At 40.5% G+C, this 21,807-nt stretch overlaps 2 protein-coding genes across 5 annotated transcripts in view; one reads left to right on the top strand and one right to left on the bottom strand.

Moving 5' to 3' along the window:
- LRBA (LPS responsive beige-like anchor protein) overlaps positions 1-3,154 on the bottom strand; it is a 748,688-nt gene extending 745,534 nt beyond the window's left edge. For 3 of the 4 annotated variants that reach the window (XM_022599721.3, XM_022599723.3, XM_089911301.1), the window contains exons 1-2: positions 2,807-3,056; positions 2,028-2,466 (exon numbers count right to left, since the gene is read on the bottom strand). In XM_022599721.3, coding sequence (XP_022455429.1) covers positions 2,028-2,246 — 219 coding nt within the window. In that variant the 5' untranslated portion in view covers positions 2,247-2,466; positions 2,807-3,056. The other variant, XM_022599722.3, reaches the window with a different exon arrangement.
- LOC149749215 (uncharacterized) lies at positions 2,514-9,030 on the top strand (the record flags this gene model as incomplete). Its single annotated transcript, XM_089911274.1, has 2 exons — positions 2,514-3,054; positions 3,644-9,030. Coding segments are annotated over 2 exons (786 nt in total), but the record flags the coding sequence as incomplete, so codon positions are not given.
- Between the last annotated feature and the right edge of the window lie 12,777 nt (positions 9,031-21,807).

Genomic DNA, 21,807 nt, shown 5'->3' with positions numbered 1-21,807 from the left:
CTAAGGCTGATAACTATCTATTAGAAAATATTTAAGTGCAGCAGTACTAACCCTGAAATGGACTAGTTTACCACATTCCCGATATTTTCAGTTCCCAAGATTCAAAAGACTGGCCAAGGCCCTGTAGGAGCATGAAAAGTTTTGTAAGGGAGAAGGGAAGAATATCTGTAGGAGCATGAAAAGTTTTGTAAGGGAGAAGGGAAGGAAAAAGAACTAATCTAATCCTCTCAGCAACTTTCTCTGCCCTACATGAGAGGAGAACGATGGTGAAGAGGAAGTGTAATTGAACAGATTTTCCCTCTCCTTCTACCCAGACACCTACTGACCTGCAAAGATGTAGCTATGAAAGACCTAACCAGTCACCTTAAAATCTCTACCAGGTATACAGTTCTAGGCAGCATATGAACGAACTATTACTACAGAATTTGGATTTTCCTTAATGATAAAATGCAAGTGACTCATGTTCGGTCATCCACCTCCATAGAAGACATTCTAAAGAACAGAGGAGTTGGAATCCTTCTGCCAGAGGAATGTTGTGTTTCACACACAAACAACTAATGATGGACTATATCACTACCACACATTTCTCTTTAACATCCAAGATACATGAGGTTTAGAAAAAGAAAAAGAAAAAAATTGAGAAGGAAAGTTTTCAAGTCTATTTGGAGACAAAGGGATACATAGATTTGCCATTTATCTCCTTCAGATTCACAAACTTTGGAAGTCCACATAGACGCAAGATCCCCAAAATGTTTACAACTGTTGAAACTGAATGATAGACACCAGAGTTCATTAAACTGTTCTATTTTTGTGTACACCTGAACATTTCCATAATATACATAATTTTTTTAAAATGTGTACGTGCGTGTCAGTATTTGTATATAAACTCCCAACAGAACAAACTGGTAGAGAAATACCCAATCGTTCAAAATTTTCTTATCCCATAGGTAAGTGAATTTCATCAAGCTACTTTCTCATTCTAGAAGTTGTACCACAGGTGCCAGTCCATTAGTAAAGCTCTAGTGAAGGAAATAATTAACTGCCCTGAATAAAACAAGCCTAACCTTGAAAAAATAGAGGCAAAGGGGAAAGGTAATAAACAGTTATTCAACTATTGCACATTCATATTTGTTCCCATCTATTATCTTCTAACACAGGTGAATAGGTGGAAGAAGGGGAAATATCTAAAGGCCAAATTTACTTTTTATATTTTACGTTGATGGGCAACAGAAATTGGAATAAAGAAATCTAAAAAGTCCCCATTAGAAATGATAACCATTTCTAAGACTAGAGAAAAAGGAAAGTATCGCATATCCACATTTTAAAAATAACATTCATAGCTCATAGTAGTATAACCAGCAACTTCCAATGACCAAATATCCTTTGCTGATAGACATGAATTCACAAATGAAATAAAGATTATACTATACCTGCTGCAATTCTCTTTTTAAATTGCCATTCAATATTCACAAGATGTAACCCTAAATTCTTTCCAAAATTTGACTTTTGTTAATTATGTCTAAAAATAAAACTAATCAAAATTAAATATAAATGCTAACTTTGCAGCAAATTAATCTTTCATCAGCCCTGTGAACAACAATTTTCTGTTCAAAATTTATGGCAAAACATAACTTAGGCAGACTCGAAAGAGTAGGTAGGACATTATTTCTCAAGTCCAAAAGAAGGTCAAAAGAACTTACTTAAAATGTCCGAAATTCACACTTAGATATACATCCCAAGGGGGAAAAAAATTTATAGAATAAAACTCCTCCACTGGAATCCTCCATAATACTTCCATAGCAACAATTATTTCCTTAGGACCAAAGTGATCTGTTCACTTTCTCAAAACCTGGAGCATCTAAGTTTACATAATTCCCCTTAAACTGAAAAATACAAGAAATTGTTTCATTTAGGTCAGCAGAATTTTGTTTCCATCATCAGCCTGAGTAGAGCACATGGCTCCAGCGCTAACGTCTTGTTCCCCAACCCACTGAGAAGATATGCTCGTAAAATAGAGATCTACTTACCAGGTTAAAGACAGTTTCTACAATATCCCTATTGGATACTTCTCCAACTTCAACCAACCCCGTCAACACGGCAAATTTCATTCTGATGCCCCTGATAGGGAGCCCTGGTTTCAGAGACAAGGCAGCCCCTTCGGCAGGGGTTTCTTCTCCTTTCCCTCCACCTCCCCCGTCATCACCTGTTGGTGGCGGGGAAGGGGCAATACTGTCTTCACTGGCCATTGCGAGTTCACGATAAAGGACTACTCGGAGTCACTCTGGGACAGCAGTCGCTGCGCTACTAATAAGCACACAGACGCAAAGCAAAACGGAAAGGGTCACTCTTCCAAGTTGTGGAGAAACCCCAAAAGCAGTTGATGTAGAAAGTCCTTGGCGTCGCCTTCCTCCTCTTGGGGAATATTTGTCCAATCTCTCTCCCCGAGGCTGACAACAACGCCAAACCCTATTGGAAGATTAAATCAATGTTAAATAGGCTAGGTTTTGTTTTAGGGTTTTGCGGGGAGAGAAGGGAGTAGTGTCCGTCAAATAAGTTCCTCAAAGGACCCCGCTACCAGCCACCCGCTTCCCCGCGCCTTGAGGCGCGGGGTTCTGAGCGAAGGCTGGTTCCAGAGGCCCGAGAACAGGTTCACTCCTCCCCCACACTCTCGCAGGTTCCAGGCGCAGGGCAATCTCTCCTCACAGGTGCACGGAAAAGGAAACTGTCGCTGGGAAAGGGCGCGGGGGGGGGTCGGAGGAAAGCAGGGGTCCCCAAGCTACCCTAGAGGGAGAAAGTTCCTCCTCACCCAGACACTCCGGACTCGTCCTTGCCCCCCGCCAGGCAGCCGCGAGACGGAGGTGGCGGCTGAGATCCAGGGCAGGAAAGGGCGGGGGAAGGGGGCGGTGATGATTCTCAACGCTCGGCCCAGGGGGAGGAGTGGAGCACCTCTCGGGCACCTGAGGTTCGACGGGCAGAGGAGGAGTGGTGTGTGTAGTGGCCAGAAGGGAGGGGAGTCCCGGCGGCTACGACGAAGAGAGGAGGGAGGAGAGAGAGGTCAGTGCACCTGATCGCAGCCTTCAAGTTTCCCTAGTCCGCTCCCCGGGAGTCCGCGGCTGCACAGAACTCCATGGCTTCCTGGCCCGCCCCACCCCACCCCACCCCTGCGCTCAGCCTTTGCAAAATCAGCCGCTGCCGGCACTACGGACGCCGCGGCTGAGGCTGCTGCGGGCGGTGAGGATGCTACTGCCACAGCTTGCCCCTCCACTGCTCGCGCGGCTGTCCGCGTGCCCACTTAAGCTGCTCCCCGCCGCCATGACAGCGCCGAGGGCGGCCGGGTGCGGCGTGCGCGTGCGCGAGCGCAAGCAGCCGGGCGGGCGCGAAGGCGGAGGCGACCGCGCGGCGGCGTGGGTACGCGCGGGCGGCCCCGGGGGCCGGAGAGGGCGGAGGCGCCGGGCGCGGGCTAGCTGGTAGGATTGCGTGTGAGGGCTGGCGCACTACGCAGGTAGCACCAGGTGTATCCCCGGCCCGGCCAGAAAAGACCTTTATTTTCAGCAGCCGACTCTTCCCCCGCCTCCCACTCCCCGACCTGAGAAGGTGCTTTGGCGAGTGCCGAGGCGGTGATTCTGACGCTCCTTCTTTTAAGTTACCGTAGGGCCTCCTGGCGCGGAAGGAACCCGCCCCACGTTGCCAAGGTGCCTTCTTGGACTCGGAGAAGGACACCTGAGGGACCGCCACGAGCTAGAGAGGTGGCATCTCCGGAGCCAGCGGGGCTGCTGTCCTTGTCTAAAGGAGCAAAGAGTCCCCACCCCTGACAGCTTTCAGCTGCCGCCCGCCCGCCCGCCGCGCTCGGCGAAGACTCGGAAAGAGATTTCCACTGGGATTCCCTGACAGCTGCCACCTTCCTTTCGGAGCGGGGTGTGGGGCGGGGAGATCGTGTGGACGAGGAACGGGGAAAATTCCTTGCAGCTGCCGCCCGACCAAACCTCTCCCACGTTCTAAGGAAGGGAGGACTCCTGAGACAGCTGCTCCAAGCAGCGTGGAGGCGGGGTGCATTTTGCCTGTAGATCTCGGAGGGGTGTTTTTCCTCTCGGGATTTTCCAGTGTGAAAGTTAGGCTCGTCTCATTCTCAGATTAGTTTAAGAGATCAATTATATTAGGATTGAAACCAGCACAGATCATCATAATCTGTGTCCTGTTCCCCCACCACCACCCGTTAACAGTATTCTTCCTGACGCATTAGTGAAAAACAAACAAATATTATAGAGGAAAGTGGCTTTTCACCCTTATGGTACTCTTTGAAGCCGTAAGGCCTTAAAACATATATAATATTTAAAATACTCGCATTTAAAAGTCAAGCAAAAGTGGGGTCAAAGTTAGGAAGTACTGTGGGAGAGTCAAGAAAAATTATATTGGTTTTAGGCAGGAAATAGTTTTCTAGAGAAAGGGTTATTTGAGATGGGCTTGGAAAATGAACTGGATTTTAACTAGCACATGGAAATTTGGGAGGAGGGGTGTGGCATGAGAAAAGACAAGAAGCACAGGAGCGTCTTCAGAAAAGTTTTAAAAGCTTACACCTTTTTAAAAATACTAAAATGAATTCAGCTGTACCACATCTCATGGTTGCAAATGTTGAAGATTTGTTTTCTGTAAGTGGGTTTAATATTACAAAGATGAGGCAGACATTTTTCTCCAGATCTGAAATGGTGACTTGTGCATTGCCAGGGTAAGAGGCAGTATCAACGTCTTGCCATTCCTGAAAATTTAAACACGTCAGGTTTATATTTTAAATCATTAAACAAAGAAGTCGGGAATAAGGAGAAGTGGGTGTGCCAGGAGGAGAGAGACAGCTTTCACTTCATTGTGAACACATCTGGAGGGAGGAAGGGAGGCATTAAACAATGAAAGGCCTCTCATAGCATGTTGCTGCTTCAGATTTGGGCAAATAGTCTAACCTTGAGTATGTTAATGTACCTGGCATATAAGTGCTAGTGGAGTATTTGTTAATAAATAAATGTCCTCCATTGAGAAGAAGCAGATGATAGTGAAATGCCCTAAACACAGCGTGCTCACAGTTATTCAGTCTAAATGACCTAGGGCTAAGGTTTATGTCTGTTATGGATTTGCCATCTCACCGTTAATGCTGTTCTACTGATGAAACAAAAGGAGATGTAAGACAATAATCCAACTGTTTTTTACAATTTTTCAGAGTTATCCACCCTCCTGCTTTACTTTGCCCCTGGTTACAGTAAAACAGTTGCCAGAAATCAGAGGTTCACTGCAGAAGGAAACTTCACTTCTAGCCAAGTCACAGTTAAAATACAACAGCTGTGGATTATTGTTTAGGTGTAAAGAATACAGCCATGGAGTGCTTCAGGTAAACTGTTCATCAGCTATTAAGCTGCTTCATGGCACAATACTTTGAACATTGTAGGTACTCAATACATATTATTTGGATTGAGTTAAAACTCTAAAGTTACTTGCTTTAATTTTTCTGGCCTGAAAACCCTTGCTTGAGTCTGTACAACTATTGCCAGTTAGAGAGAGGAAGATCCTGGTATAAAAGGCTACTTTAATACGGAAAGCTGGGAATTCCCTGACGTTCCAGTGGTTAGGACTCAGCGCTTTCACTGCCGGGGGCCCGGGTTAAATTCCTGGTTGGGGAACTAAGATCCCACAAGCCATGCGGCGTGGGCAAAAGTAAAAAATAAATTAATAATAATATGGAGAGCAGTTTTACCATTTGGTAAAATTTGTTTACATTTTAGTACTATTATGGAAGTTTTCTAGTCAAAAGACTTCATATGAACTATCAGCATATGATTTTTTTTTTTTTTTTTTTTTGCGGTACGCGGGCCTCTCGCTGTTGTGGCCTCTCCCGTTGCGGAGCACAGGCTCCAGACGCGCAGACTCAGCGGCCACGGCTCACGGGCCCAGCCGCTCCGTGGCATGTGGGATCTTCCCAGACCGGGGCACGAACCCGCGTCCCCTCCATCGGCAGGTGGACTCTCAACCACTGCGCCACCAGGGAAGCCCCAGCATGTGATTTTATAGGACTGCCGTACTTGTATCCCTGTATCATACACTCAACTGCTACACAAAAGAGAAGAAAAAAAGGAAAAGGGCAGTAGAGTGTTCCCGAATATGGCTGCCACCAGTGTCTGTGTCCCCAGGGTGAGCCGCAGCTGTCCCCCACACCCCCCATCCAGGGTCTCCAAAACCAGCAGGGCACTAACCGACCTATGAGTGCTGAAGAGTTTACAGATGGATTCAAGCTTTCTGGATACCCTGACATCAACTGTGTCACTTGGACCTTCCTCATGTCTAGGATCAACAGAAACACCAACTAAAACAGTTACATGAATTGTATACATCACATAAAGAAACATAAAAGCAAAATGTTCTAAGATGAAAGGGAAAACAGATCATCACAAGTCTTCATTAACAGAAAGAAAAAAAGATATTGGAATTCTGAGGGGGAAGTACACCTAAATTTGGAGAATAAAGATGAAAAAAATTTTGTTTTAAAATGGAAAAGGAAGGAATGGGGGGAAGAATTACCTTTTATAAATCCAGACTTAAAATTTTCATCATCATCTAATTTATATCTCTCTCTGACATCACCGCCTTGACAGAATTAAGGACTAAAGGTTTTCATAATTTTACTTGCCTTCAGCATACATTGACATCATAATAGAGAGGAAAAGAAAAGAGTGGATTCAGAACAGGAAGCCTTGTGCATAACTCAAAGGAACTCAAGCAAAGAGAATGTAATTTCATGGTGAAATCAAAATGATTATTGATCTGCAAGCCTTTACCTATATGCAAAGAAAAGAAAATTTTGATAACAAAGATAGGATGGAATTTTTCTTTGTTTCTACCAGAAAATACACCCAATCCACCCAATTGTAACTTATTGGCATTTTGCTAGGGTGTAGATTAAATGATAATTTAGGAAAAAGGTACCATCTACATCATTTGCTCTGCCCCTAGAGAATTTGGAGAATTCTTCAAATTCTTATTCAGCGTAGCTTATATCATAGGCTGGAATGGAAATCCATGGCCTTGGCTTGCAGCACCCTCCTCACAAGAAAGGCAAACATTGCTTTTACTATTCACTAAATCTTACTAATGTTAAGTAAAACTTCGAATGTTAGTCATCTTTATTAATGACACTTTTATTGGGCAAGGCTCTGGGAACAATTGCAATTTAAGAGGAAAAGACATTGCCCACCCTTATAGTTGGAAATTCAAATGTTTAAGATTGAAAGTTCACACGATTGTTCAATATCTAGAAGTTCAAAATGATCCACATGAAGTTAATTACGTTTGGGGCATTTTTAAATATTTATTTATTTTGGCTTCACTGGGTCTTAGTTGCGGCACACGGGATCTTTAGTTGCATCATGCAAACTCTTAGTTGCGATATGCATGCGGGATCTACTTTCCCGACCAGGGATCAAACCCAGGCCCCCTGCATTACATGGAGTCTTACTCACTGGACCACCAGGGAAGTCCTGTTTGGGGCATTTTTAAATTCTTGTTTCCCTTGTGTATGTCACACGAGGGATAAAGACTTTGAAAAGGGCAACTCTACTATCAGTAGGTATGCTAGCCAAGACATATGTTTTAAGACATAAAATATTAATGAAGTATTTAGCATAGTTGACATGGACATATACTAGATTGGTTGATTTTTTTGTTTTGTTTTCCCACATCTATTTCGTTCTTAAGTAGTGTGTAAATACGTAGCCCATTTGCAGTGTTCTCTTACAATAGTAAGATAGTAATTGTCATGAGACTGCAATGAAATGTACCACATCCCACCCCACCCCACCCGTTTGCGATCTATATAAGTGCATATCCCTAGAATGACTGTTGGCATCGTCAGCTCAACTCTGAATTGCTTGTCTAGGTGAGGTCTCTGAGAGGCCAGTGTCTCCCCTGAAAGTGGTAGGTTGCCATTTCAGTCACCAAGATTACAAGTGGTGGTTCAAATAGGAAATGAGACCACCAGGAGATTGACTTCAAGCAGACGGGAGAGGAAATTACTTTTTCCAGCCCTTATTCTCTGAGGTTTGAACTTTGAATTGCTTGCTAGTACTCCAAAAGGAGAACGGTGACTTCTGTCATGTAGAAGCATGCTTAGAGTATTCCTTCTTGGAACCCAAGCCACATGGAGAAGCTGTGTGGAGAACAATCAAGGCCTTCAATCAACAGCCCCAGCTGAGTTCCAAGCCGACAAGCAGCACCAACTGCCCGCTACAAAAGCGAGCGATCATGGATATTCCAGCTGGGTTGAGCCTTCAGAAGACTGCAGCCCTGCCACATGGTATAGAATTGCACTGTTGGGTCCAGTTAACCCACATAGAAATTGTAGGAGGTTATAAATACTTGTTGATTTAAGCCACTGGATTTTGGGATTGTTTGTTATACAGCAATAGGTAGAAAACTAAAATATCAGGTATGGCACTTCCCTGGTGGTCCAGTGGTTAAGAATCTGCCTTCCAATGCAGGGGACACGGGTTCGATCCCTGGTCAGGGAACTGAGATTCCCACATGCCGCGGGGCAACTGGGCCCATGTGCCGCAACTGCAGAGCCCGTGTGCTCTGGATCCACAACTAGAGAGAAGCCCGCTCGCCACAACGAAAGATCCTGCATGCAGCAATGAAGATCTCATGCCTAAATAAATAAATATTTAAAAAATAAAATAAAATATCAGGTAAAACAGATTATTTAGCTTTGGATTACTCTCCCTAACCATATTACTTTTGTTGATCCAGAGTATAAACTTTAAAAAATATTCCAGCCTCGTCACAGCTATGCTATAATTTAGAGTCCCCATAATTGGGCCTGTATATTAAAGAAGGTGGTAACAGTGGTACATCCCAGAGATGCACAAGGGAAAAGGGGATTTTGTGTGATCACATTTTGGGTTATAAAGTTCACAAGAAATTTTCCAGGGAGATTATCTATTTGTTGCTAATTGCGAAGACTTACGTTTAATTTGATTAAAGAAAGCACCCATTTCCTTACAGACACTCCAAATTATTTTCTCTGCTAAGAAATGTTACAGCCACTATGGGTAATCTACCTATACTAAAAATACAGGAATAAAGTGTTCAATTCTACTAATAATCAAAGAAATGTAAATTAAAATAGTATTGAGATAACATGGTTTACCTCTCTCATTGCAAATATTTATAGTATTCAGTGTTGGCAAAGGAGAAATGTGCACTCATTAATATTTACAGCAAACATATAACATCACTAAGAAGCAGTTTACCACTATACTGCTCTTCCACTCTTAAGAATGTACCCTAGGGGACTTCCCTGGTGGTGCAGTGGTTAAGAATCCGCCTGCCAATGTAGGGGACACGGGTTCAAGCCCTGGTCTGGGAAGATCCCACATGCCGCGGAGCAACCAAGCACATGTGCCACAACTACTAAGCCCACGTGCCACAACTACTGAGCCTGCACTCTAGAGCCCATGAGCCATAACTACTGAGCCCACGTGCCACAAATACTGAAGCCCATGCACCTAGAGTTCATGCTTCACAACAAGAGAAGCCACCGCAATGAGTAGCCCCGGTCACCACAACTAGAGAAAGCCCACGCGCAGCAAGGAAGACCCAACGCAGCCAAAAGTAAATAAATAAATTTATGAGAAAAAAAAAGATGATGTGATATATATATATATATATATATATATATACACAATAGAATATTACCCAGCCATAAAAAAGAATGAAATATTGCAATTTGCAGCAACATGGATAACCAAGAGATTACCATACTGAGTAAAGTAAGTCAGACAGAGAAAGACAAATATTATATGATATCACTTATATGTGGAATCTAAAAAACAATACAAATGAACTTATTACGAAACAGAAACAGACTCACAGACATGGAAAACAAACTTACGGCTACCGAAGGGGAAGGGAGGGATAAACTAGGGGTATGCGATTAACAGATACACACTACTCTATATAAAATAAACAACAAGTTCCTATAAAACACAGGGAAATATATTCAATATCTTGCAATAACCTATAGTGGAAAATAAAGTATACATATATATATATAACTGAATCACATTGCTGTACACCTGAAACTAACACAATATTGTAAATCAACTATACTTCAATTTAAAAAAAATAAAATAAAAGTCTCCAGTCTGGTCGGACATTTTAACCTTAGAGGACAATTTAATCCAACTGTCACTCTTAAATAATTAGATTTTTCTTCTGGATAGAGCTATAGAACAGTAAAAAAGGTTGTTCTGTTAATACATATATTGAGAAGCACATCCTACCACCCCCATTTGGATCACACCCCCTTTAGAGATACTCTTTAAATATGAGGAAGTGTGGGAAACTCTCATCCCATGAAGTTAAATAGTATTGTGATTGTTTTAAAAAGTCATTATAGTTTTTATTATCCTGCACAAAGGGGGAAATGGAGTTGAACCTGTGCTTACACAATAGGCTGCAGAAGGGAAAATGAATAGATTATGCTCCATTCCTGGCTTTATTATGAATGAAAATTATGTTAGCATAATTTAGGCAAGACCCCGTGCCTCAGTTATAATTGTTACATGAAAACGATGAGTGTGGGACAGCAGGCAGACAGTTAGTGGGAAGTTGACCAGAAATGAAGCTACAGAGGCAGAGGGGACCACGATAAACCAGGCTAAGGATTGGATCCTACCCTGAAGGCAACTTGCTGCATTCAGGAGATTTCAAACTATAAAGTGATAGGATTTCATTAGCCTCTTAAGAAAATCACTAGCAGCTACCCAACCCCGATACATATTTGGGTGGAATCATCCATTTTCTAGTATTGGTGGAATGCAGTGTTTATATTACTTTACAATAATTTGCATTTATAAAGGTGCACAATTTTGTGGAATAATGAGATGATTAACATATTCATTGTAGGAGGGTGCTTAGTTTTAGGCCTTTTCCTCAAAATGTTGAGAAACTGAAAATAAAGTAAAAATGTCTTATCTCTCCATAGGTAGATATTGCACTATCTTTAGTGAGGGGCTCAGAAGTTTATAAATATTATTTAGCTGTCAATCATCAGGAAAATGCAAATCGAAACCACATTGAGCTATCACCTCCCACTTGTTAAAATGGTTATCGTCAAGAAGACAATTAGGCATGACCCCATGATAACAAGTGTTGCAACCGTGTGGAGAAAAGGGAACCCTTGTACACTGTTGGTGGGAATGTAAATTCGTTCAACCACTATGGAAAACAGTATGGAGAGGTTCCTCAAAAAATTAAAAATAGACCTACCATATGATCCAGCAATTCTACTTCTGAGTATGTATCCAAAGGAAATGAAAGCAGGATATCAAAAATATATCTGTACTCCCATATGGCAACATTACTCATAATGGCCAAGATATGGAAACAACCTACGTGTCGACCAATGGATGAATGGATAAAGAAGATGTGGTACATATATATACAATGGAATACTATTCAGACAAGAGAAAGAAGGAAATCCTGCCATGTGTGGTAATATGGATGGACTATAAGGGGATTATGCTAAGTGAAATAAATCAATAAGAGAAAGACAAATAATAAGATATCACTTATATGTGGAATCTAAAAAAAAAGCAAAACTCATAAAAACAGAGTAGAATGGTGATTACCAGAGGCTGGGGGGTGGGAGAATTGGGGAGATGTTGTCTGAGGGTACAGACAACTAGTAGAAAAATAAGTCCTAGAGATCTAATGCACGGCATAGTGATTATAGTCAACAATGCTGTATTATGAACTTCAAAATTGCTAAGAGACTAGATCTTAATTGTTCCCACCACAAAAGAGAAATAATAATTATGTGATGTGATAGAGGTGTTAGATAACACTACAGTGGTAATCACATTGCAATATATAAATTATCAAATCAACATGTATGCCTTAAACTTACATGATGTTATATATCAATTATATCTCAATTTTTAAAAAAAATTCCTGGAGAAGGGAACGCCTTGAGTCTAGAAGGACAAAGAATATAGTGTGACTTGAGAAAAGGAGAAAAAGGTGTTCAAACCAAGACAGCAAAGTGTGTCAAGACCTAAAGGTGAGAAACAGCATTGGTTCCTGGCCCTGTGGGACCACACAGGGGTGAGGTCCAGTGAATAGTTGCACCTGGAGTTGGAGATAGAAATGTGACATCTTCCACCAAGATGAGAAAGATCATCAGGAAGAGTGTGTAGAATGAAGAGGAAAACAATTACAGACTATGGGGCTTGTGGTAGACAACAGAATCTCCCATAAAAATGTTCACATCCTAATCCCTGGAACCATGTGAATATATTAATTCATATGGAAAAGGAACTTTACAGATGATTAAAGATCTTGAGATGGGAGATTATCCTGCATTAAATAGGTCAGCCCAATGTAATAACAAGGGTCCCTATAAGTGAAAGAGAGAGGCAGAAGCATAGAGTCAGTGAGAGATTTGCAGATGCTACACTGATGGTTTTGAAGATAAAGGAGGAAGCCACAAGCCAAGGAATTCAGGCAACCACTGGAAGCTGGAAAAGGTAACAAAACAGATTTTCACCTGCAGTCCCCAGAAGGAATGCAACGCTGCCAATGCCTTGATTTTAGCCCAGTTGAAACCCATTTTGGAATTCTGACCTTAAAAAAGGAAAATATAGTGCCACCTTTTTCACACATGCTGTTAGCCTCAAATATAGAAAGTGACATTTTGAAACCATAATTGCCTAATTCTGTGGGTCCTAACATTAGCCATTCTCTAGAATCACCTGGAACCTTTCATAAATCCCAATTCCCAGACCAATGAAATCAGAATCCTGAGTAGGACCCAGGCATCAATATTTTTTACAGCTTCCCAAGTAATTACAATGTAGGGCCTAGGTTTACAACCACTGAACTAATATTTATTTGATTTCAATACTCCTTTGATGACATATATATATATGTTTAATGTTAAATGAAAATAACGTATAAAAATTTTAGTGTCACTCAGATTATTGGAAGCAACCTAGAATGTCCCTAAATCTGGACAATCTGCATGATGTATTTCTATTCCAAAAGCAACAGTCTTCTAAATCAGAAGGGAAAACAATCCAGAGTTCTGTGTAAAAAGAAAATAACAGGGCTTCCCTGGTGGCGCAGTGGTTGAGAGTCTGCCTGCCGATGCAGGGGACACGGGTTCGCGCCTCGGTCTGGGAAGATCCCACATGCCGCGGAGCGGCTGGGCCCATGAGCCACAACTACTGAGCCTGCGCGTCCGGAGCCTGTGCTCCGCAACGGGAGAGGCCGCGACAGTGAGAGGCCCGCGTACCGCAAAAAAAAGAAAAAAAAAAAGAAAATAACAGACAGTTGCTAGATTTCATGTTAAAGGCAAGACAGAAGTAGGGTCAACTTCAAAATAGTTTATTTCTAAAGCAAAATGTAGTAAGAAATTAGCATTTAGGAAAATGTATTCAATACTTTAATTTCCAGGATCTAACTGAGATTACTGAAAGTTCTGTGGTCAACAGCTATGGAAGAAAGAACTGAGGAAAATCATTTTGTGTTGTGAAGTAAAATTAGAAAGTCTTTATTTCTCTGCTAAATCCAATTTCTTTTAACGGAAAGTTGTTACTTTAACGTTTATGTCTTTAAGCTTTAGAAAAACAATGTATTTTACTTATGTCATTTTAATCAGTTGAGAAAAATCTCATACAGAAAGTAACACAAAGCAGTACTGAGCTAGTTCTAGTTCCATGAGTCATAGTTGTAGAAGCTTAAATGGCAAAAAAAAACCCAAAAAAAACTATTGAATTGAAGTCCTGGAAAAATGAGGTAAGACGAACTTAAGCGGAAACAAGTATGGTAAGCCACCCCCAGATTATAATACACATTTATGTCAGCCTTCTGTTTTGTTTTTTACAGATGGATGAGAATTAAGAATAGAATATAATTTTCCTTTTTTTAAATTCTCCCTCTACCATTGTTAACCAAGGTGGTGGAGTATAAAGTGAACAGAACAACTGAGCAAATAAATTTTGTTGTTTTTATCCTTAGGTTCCAAAATATTTGACTGCTAAGAAACCAAAGTGAATTCGCTTTTTTGGGGGGGCGGTACTATTAAATTAATTCTGAATTATGATAATTCAGTCAAACTAGGTAAATTTTACCTTTTCACTAGGAAGAATGAAAGAAGACCAGAGCCACATCTTCTGAGTTTTCAGTTCCAAATCCAGAGATTATTAGTACGACTGGCTGTGCATGAAGAGTATGGTGGCCAAGAGTAAAAGCAAAGAGACCACTTAGGATGACACTTAAATAGCCCACGCAAGATGGTGGCAGAAAGGGGAAAGGAAAGGATTCAAGATATATTTTGAAAATAGAACCAACAGGATTTGCTGATGTATTGGATGTATGTGGGCAAAGATGAGGAAAAGGGAGCAATGAAAGATGGCTTCTACTTTTTGACTTGAGCAGTTGGTGGATATGCTATTGACTGAGGTGCGGGGTGACTGGTATTGGGCTGAGGGAAGAGATGGCAGCGAAATCAAGGACTTGCTTCACTCGCTTGTTACTGGCATGGGTCCTGAAGGCATTTTAATTTTTTTTTTTTTTTTCCTCTGAGTAGATGGTGAAGAGGAGACCCAAGGTCAAGCCTGGGACTCTTTGAAATGTAAAGCGAGGTGAGGAGAAGAGAAGAAACTAGCAAAGGAGATTGAGAAAGGGAAGGCCAATAAGAGTGGGGTGTCACAGAAGCCAAGAGAGGAAAGCAATTCAAGAAGGAGGAAGATGATCAGGGTATGATTGTGCTTACTCATGACCGTGGTCAATATGATATCGGCTAATGGAAAATTATGAGACATATCTGCACTGGTGGCTGCACCTGTGAAAGAATGTTCATTTGTGTCACAGCTACATTCATATGTTCAGTTCTCGCCACCCTTGCTCCCCACCAAGTTTCATTACCTGTCACAAAACTAATGATTGATTGATTATTCCTCTTCCTATATTTCTCTCTTCTACTTTAAATAACATTGAAAGGTCTTACATACGTAAAATAATGCATGTGCAGAAAAGAGCAAAAAAGAAAGAAAAAGCAAAACAAAAAGTAATGCGGGCTTCCCTGGTGGCACAGTGGTTGAGAGTCTGCCTGCCGATGCGGGGGACACGGGTTCGTGCCCCGGTCCGGGAAGATCCCACATGCCGCGGAGCGGCTGGGCCCGTGAGCCACGGCCGCTGAGCCTGCGCGTCCGGGGCCTGTGCTCCGCAACGGGAGAGGCCACAACAGTGAGAGGCCCGCGTACCGCTAAAAAAAAAAAAAAAAAAAGTAATGCATGTTAATTGAAAAAAGTTTGGAAAATGTAGAAAATTTCAAAAATGAAGAAAGAAAACTACACCCATAATTACAACACCCACACATCTCTGACACTTGGTGTATATATGTAGTCCCATAAATAACTGGTTATTAAAAACTTGAGATCAGGTGAAACATACTGCTTGTAGCCTGCTTTCTTTCACTTAGAAATATATCTTTAACATTTTCTTTGTCCCTAGTCTTTTAAATGTGACCTTAAAAATAACTCTATATTATTACATTATTAACAAGACCATAATTTAACCAACCTTCTATTGTTTAAATTCAAGCTGTTTCCAGTGTTTTGCTATTACAAACGTAGTGAAACTGTGCACTAGTTAAGAGCATAGGCTTTGACACTGAACACATCTGGCTTAAAGTCTACTTCCATGGCTTATTGGCTGTGTACTCTTGAGAAATTATTGAACAAATTATTGAAGTTTCAGGTTCCTGATGTATAAAAGGACTATAATAATAGTACCTATTGTAAGGATTACAGGTAAAGTACTTAGCATGGTACCCTAAAAGTAATTACTGCTCAATAAATGTAAGCCATTATAACAATAATTAAAGCATATGTTGTTAAATGACTGTATTTTTAATTTTTTGAAAAAAAAATCTTAAACACTTTTCTAGTCAATATAGCTATTTACTGTTCTGTTTACCAGCTAGTCTGATTGCCATTTGGGCCCTGCGTGTAACCTTTGATTCAGTCTCAAATTTCATTAGTTTCTTGGACCCAAAGAGGTAACTCTCATTTTTCTTTCTTTTTTTATTGAGTGTTGTCTGAAGGTTACTGACAGCAGTGGTTAATTAGTCATGCTGCGAATTTACCTCCAAAATTTAGTTAGCACATCAGCAAAGAGGTAGCTCTTGACAATGGGTTTTTCTTTGCTCACTCAGACCATTAGGAATCCGTATATCCAAACTATTTAATTGATTTTTTTTCTGAAAATTCCAAATCACAAATCACATAGACAGTGTCAATCTGTCAAAATATGTCCAAAAGAATCTAGGACTAAACACGACAAACGGGTACAAACTCCTGCTCTGCCCATCGCATAGTTCCTCTCCACCACTTTTTTGTAGGGAGTGAAAGAAGAGAAGGCTGAGCAAGGTTCACCAGCACTGAGGAGGAATGGAGTTCCTGAATTCCGTTCTGCCTAAAACAAGAGCCCCTTCATCCTACACTCGCCTCTGGCACATCCCCAGCTGCTCACAGACCACAAACTGCACCAGGTTTCTAACCTTAACAGATCCTTTTGCTCCTTTGTCAAGAAAGAATTATTCTGACTTCCTTTGTAGTAAGCTGAGTTCTCACTCACCTCTTGGTCACTTTTGTTTTTTTAATCACTGAAAACTCTTCAGGATTCCTACATGTGAATTATTTGAATCAAAACTTTTGGATAGTTTTTTTTGGCCAAAAGCAGGAGCAACCAGACACCCTTCCTACTCCACCTCCACCCCCTTGGAAAAAAACTCTGTTTTGTGGATTGTGGGTTGTCTACTGTGATCTCTTCCTGCTGGGTTCCTAACGTGCCAACTAGAAAAATACAGGTACTATGTTTACACAGCCTTCATTTCTACTTACAAAATCTCTCTGTGGAGTTGCGAAGTTGGTTTTTTTTTCTTTCTTTTCCTTTTTTCCATAGTTGAACCTGTTGATCCAACTGTAACCATCAGCCAGTGAACACTAAGGTCTGAAGCCAGTTTCTAATGGGGGAAGTGGGAGGGGTACCCATCAAACTGGTTTGACTGCCTGAAGATAGCTGGTTACCCCAGTTTTAGCAAAAAATGGAACATACAGAATAACCTCAGCCTTTGGATTTCCTAATGTGGAAATTGAATTTGAGGGCTGTGAACAACTACCAGTACACTTTTTTTTTAACTATTTCAGGACTGCCATGTAGACAGAGCTCTAGAGAGCTGCATTGTTCTTACCAACGGCACAGACTCTATTATACCCTCTTGGATTGAAAGAGTTAGGTCCCCAAGTACCTAACCAATTGCTGGGCCACTCTGACAAAGAAGAAAATGAGTCTCCTGGGTTAAATGAAAGCTACTGAATCTGGGGGCCCCTGAATCCATTCAGTTTAAGTGCTGGCATTTAGCTTCCCGATTTAGTAGAAATCAAAAGAAGGAGTATCCTTAAATAAATATTCTCACTCTAGTTCCCTAAAGAATTCATTTCAAATAATGAGGAAAAGAGAGTTTAATTTTATTTGGGGCCCATTTTGTATATTCTTATTTAATTCCTCTGAGTCTCATTTTCTTTATCTGTTAAACAGGACTAATAATACCTATAACTAGGATTATTCCAAAGATCAAGGGAGGAAAGGATTACCACTAGATATAGCAATCACTTTTAAAAGAATGTTTTAACATTTATAACATAATAAACAAATAATTGGAAAACCAATTTTTCTTTGAGAATCACACAAACTTTATAACTTAGTTTTTTTCTTAACCAATGGAGCATGGGCAATAAACACCCTCGTCCTTGGGAAGATATGAACAATTCTTATCTTCAAGGTCACTTTTAATTGCCCCTTCTTTTCACATCCACAGAATGCTGCTTATGTTTCTTATCAATGCTCATCTTTTTCTTTCTGAGTTTTAATTACTTGTTTACCAATCTCTTTCCTCCACAAGATTGAACATTTTTGGTCTTTTCCCCCTTACAACATCTGGCATGGTGTCTTGGATGTAGTACATTTTCCATAAAAATCTGTGTTGAAATGAAAGAAGTTGAACATAGAACCTGTCGTAGGACCTGTTTCCCATTGACAGTCATATCCTAATTGGAGCCCTTTTTGCTCTCTGTCACTGGAAAATGGACCAGAGGAGGGAGTACAGCTACCATCAGAATGAGCTGGAGAGGGAAAGGGTTTCAAGAAGGAAGGGAGGTTATGGGCTTCCCTGGTGGTGTAGTGGTTAAGAATCCGCCTGCCAATGCAGGGGACACAGGTTCGAGCCCTGGTCTGGGAAGATCCCACATGCTGCAGAGCAACTAAGCCCGTATGCTACAACTACTGAGCCTGTACTCTAGAGTCTGCGAGCCACAACTACTGAGCCCACGTGCCACAACTGCTGAAGCCTGCGTGTCTAGAGCCCATGTTCCGCAACAAGAAAAGCCACTGCAATGAGAAGCCCGTGAACCGCAAAGAAGAGTAGCCCCTGCTCGCCGCAACTAGAGAAAGCCCACGCACAGCAACGAAGACCCAACAGAGCCGAAAATGAAAGAAAAGAAGGAAGAAAGAAAGAAAGAAAGGAGGTTAAATTGTTAAATGCAGATAGGTAGGGAAGGATGAGGGCTGATCAAAGTCCATTGGTTTTCCTGGTGGTTAGGGGTGACCTTCAATAGAACTAGAACTTCCTCAGTTAAATGACAAGGAAAAGTCAGATTACTGTAGGCTTGAAAGTGAGTGGGTGGTGATAAATGGCTGGAAGACAGTATAGACCCTATCTCTGCTTCAGGGTTGAGCTCCAATCCAGCATGACACATCTTTGACCTCCACAAGTCTACTCTCCAGCAAAGCCAGCCGTATTACAGCTTCCTCTTTACACATAGTGATTTCCTATCTGCAGGATTTTATTCTAGGTCTTCCCATATGACCTGAGCGTCCAGTGTCAAGTACTCTGAAACTCAGAGATATTTCCTCAATTGCTCTAGCTTAATATGTTCTGTTTTACTCTGAAGACAGTAACATGTAAGCTTTCTGATGGCATTTAACACATTCGGCCTAGTATTAGAGTTAGGTAAATGTATCCCTTATTAGTCTGTAAGGGATAAATAGACTTTAACTAAAACTTCTTTTCATATTAAGATACTACCTATCCATATTAGATACTACCTAATGGGTGTATATAATTGTGTAGATCCAGACAAGGAATTTTAAGTCAGAAAAATAAAATCAAGAGATTTTAGAGTTTCAATTTAATCCAGCAGCATGTACTGAATATCTTTTGTGTGCAAAACACTGTGCCCTCAAGGAGTTTAAGATCTAATGCATTAGTCAGCAAACTTTTTTTTAATAAATAGTCAGTAAATATCTTAAACTTTGCAGACCATATGGTCTCTGTTTCAACTATTCAACTCTGCCCCTGTAGTGAGAAAGCAACTACAAATAGATACTACCTAAACCAATGAGAGTGGCTATGTTCCAATAAAACTTTATGAACCCTGAAATTTGGATTTCATAGAATTTTCATATGTCATGTTACATTATACTTCTTTTGATTTTTTAAAATGATCTAAAGATGTAAAAACCATTTTTGCTTGTGGGCCATACAAAAACAGGTGGCAAACAAGATTTCGCCTGTGGGCCATGGTTTCCTGACCCCTGATCCAATGAATAAAGAGAGCCAAAACAAACAAACAGACAAAAAATCCCTGTTCCATGAAATTTATACCCTAACAAATAAGTAATATACAACCATTTACAGACTGTAAGTAAATTCAGTGAAGAAAATAGAGTGACATGACAAAGAGTAGTTGGGTAGATGGGAGGGCTATTTTTGGAGACTGTGTTCAGAAGAAACTTCTTTTCAGAGGTATCATTTCAGCTGAGACCCTCAAGATGAGACAGCAGTGTTAAATGCCAGTAGAAAAAGGATTCCAGGTTAAGGAAAAATCAATTGCAAAGGCAAATGTGTCAAGAAATAAATTGGAGAGGTGCAGGCAAGAGCCACATTACACGAAGCTATACGCCATTGTTAAGGGTTTGGATTTTATTTAAAAATCCAGTGAGAGATGTCTGCACAACTTTATGAGTTGTACACTTTAAAAAGTGAATTTTATGATATGTGAATTATCTCCCAATAAAAAATTATTTAATTAAAATAAAAATAAATTTAATAAATAAAAATAAATTGCATGAGAATCCAGTGAAGGTTTTAAGTAGGAACATGACATGACCTAATTTAGCTTTAAAAAGTTCCCTCTGGCTGACTGCAGCTTTCTTAAGTCACATATCCTTACTGCCTTGCATTAAGGTTCCAAATGGGTCTGATCTCCCTAGTAATCTGTAAATACTGGAGTCATGGGATCAGTGTCCAATTTATCTTTATATTCTTCAGATTGTCAGGCCCAGCTCCTGACTCATGTTTTATGTTTAGAAAATATTTGCTAAATGCAATGATTAATAAAGGAAAAGCCAAATCTCAATGATAAACATATTCTTCATGTTTTACATAATTTACACTTTCGGAATCAAGAAATCAGTGCCCAAATATATATTCAATATGGTTTATAGTCAATTTCAAATATCATTGATATAAACACTGCAAGACAGTTCCATCCAGCCATGGGATTGTTTATAATATCTGATTTTATTTTTGTATATTTTGTACATTTTTCAAGTTTCCTACAAATGAACTTGTAATACTTTTATAATCAGAACAAGTGGCTCTTTTAAGCCCTTGAAATGTTCCTCTCTTCTAAACTATACATAAAAGTGAATTAAAAAAACATTAAGATCATTAATTAAAAAAAACAATTACACGTAATCTAAGAATGATTCTTGCCCCAATCTCTGCAGGACACTTCCTCACTCAGCTGAGGCCACTCACTCATTTGTTTATTTATCAATAAAATAGTATAGTCACACAACTCCAGAGGGACCCATTCACATGGACTGCAGTGAAATGAACATTGTGAGTTGTTAACACTTAGGCACTAAGCAGGTACTGGGGCAAGCAGTTTTAAGCTCTGGGGGTAAAAGAGTAAACAAGGCAGTTCTCACATTGTGTTATAATTAGAAGTGTAGTTATCTGTCTCCCCCAGTGCTATGTAAACCCTGGAGGCCAGGAACCATGCAGACTTTGGTAAATCAGATTTCTGAAGGAGGTGATCACTAAGGAGTTTGCCAAGCAGAGAAGGGTTGGAGTCAAGGAAGAGGATTCCCATCAGAAAAAAAACAAATAGTAAGTGAGAAGGCAAGAGAGGATTGTGTTTAAGTTCTGTTTGGCTGGGAAAGAGAGGAGGAGTTAGGAAGTGGAGAGAAACCAGTCCTGATGGGATTTATGAGTCACAAAAAAGAATTTAGACTTAATCCTAAAGGCCAGGAGAAGAAATGAAGAGTTTTAAGGAAAGGAATGGATTTATCAGATTTGTGCATTCCCAAACCAGACACTGGATTAGAGGCAGGATCTGACTGAAGGCAGGGAAACTTGTTTAGAAGATAGAGCCTAAAACAGGGGTTCATTACCTGGGGTCTATAGTAAGTTGAAGTTGGATAGGAAAAAAAAAAATACATCTTTATTTTTACTGATCATTCATTGAAATTTAGGAATTCCTCCAGTTATAAATGTGGGCAATAAACCACAGTACTATTAAATGTGTGACTTTGCAACCAACAGAAATCAGATATTTTCACAGTACATTCCAGTTATTGCAGATATCACAGATGTTATTTATCCTCATTGCTACTCTGAAATTATAGTAGTTATTACAC

The sequence above is a fragment of the Delphinapterus leucas genome, chromosome 5 (genome assembly GCF_059928025.1).
Source record: "Delphinapterus leucas isolate spDelLeu-1000000601 "Yukka" chromosome 5, BTC_Dleu_Yukka2, whole genome shotgun sequence".
Classification (NCBI taxonomy): domain Eukaryota; kingdom Metazoa; phylum Chordata; class Mammalia; order Artiodactyla; family Monodontidae; genus Delphinapterus; species Delphinapterus leucas.
This window is presented reverse-complemented; position numbering and strand designations above follow the sequence as displayed.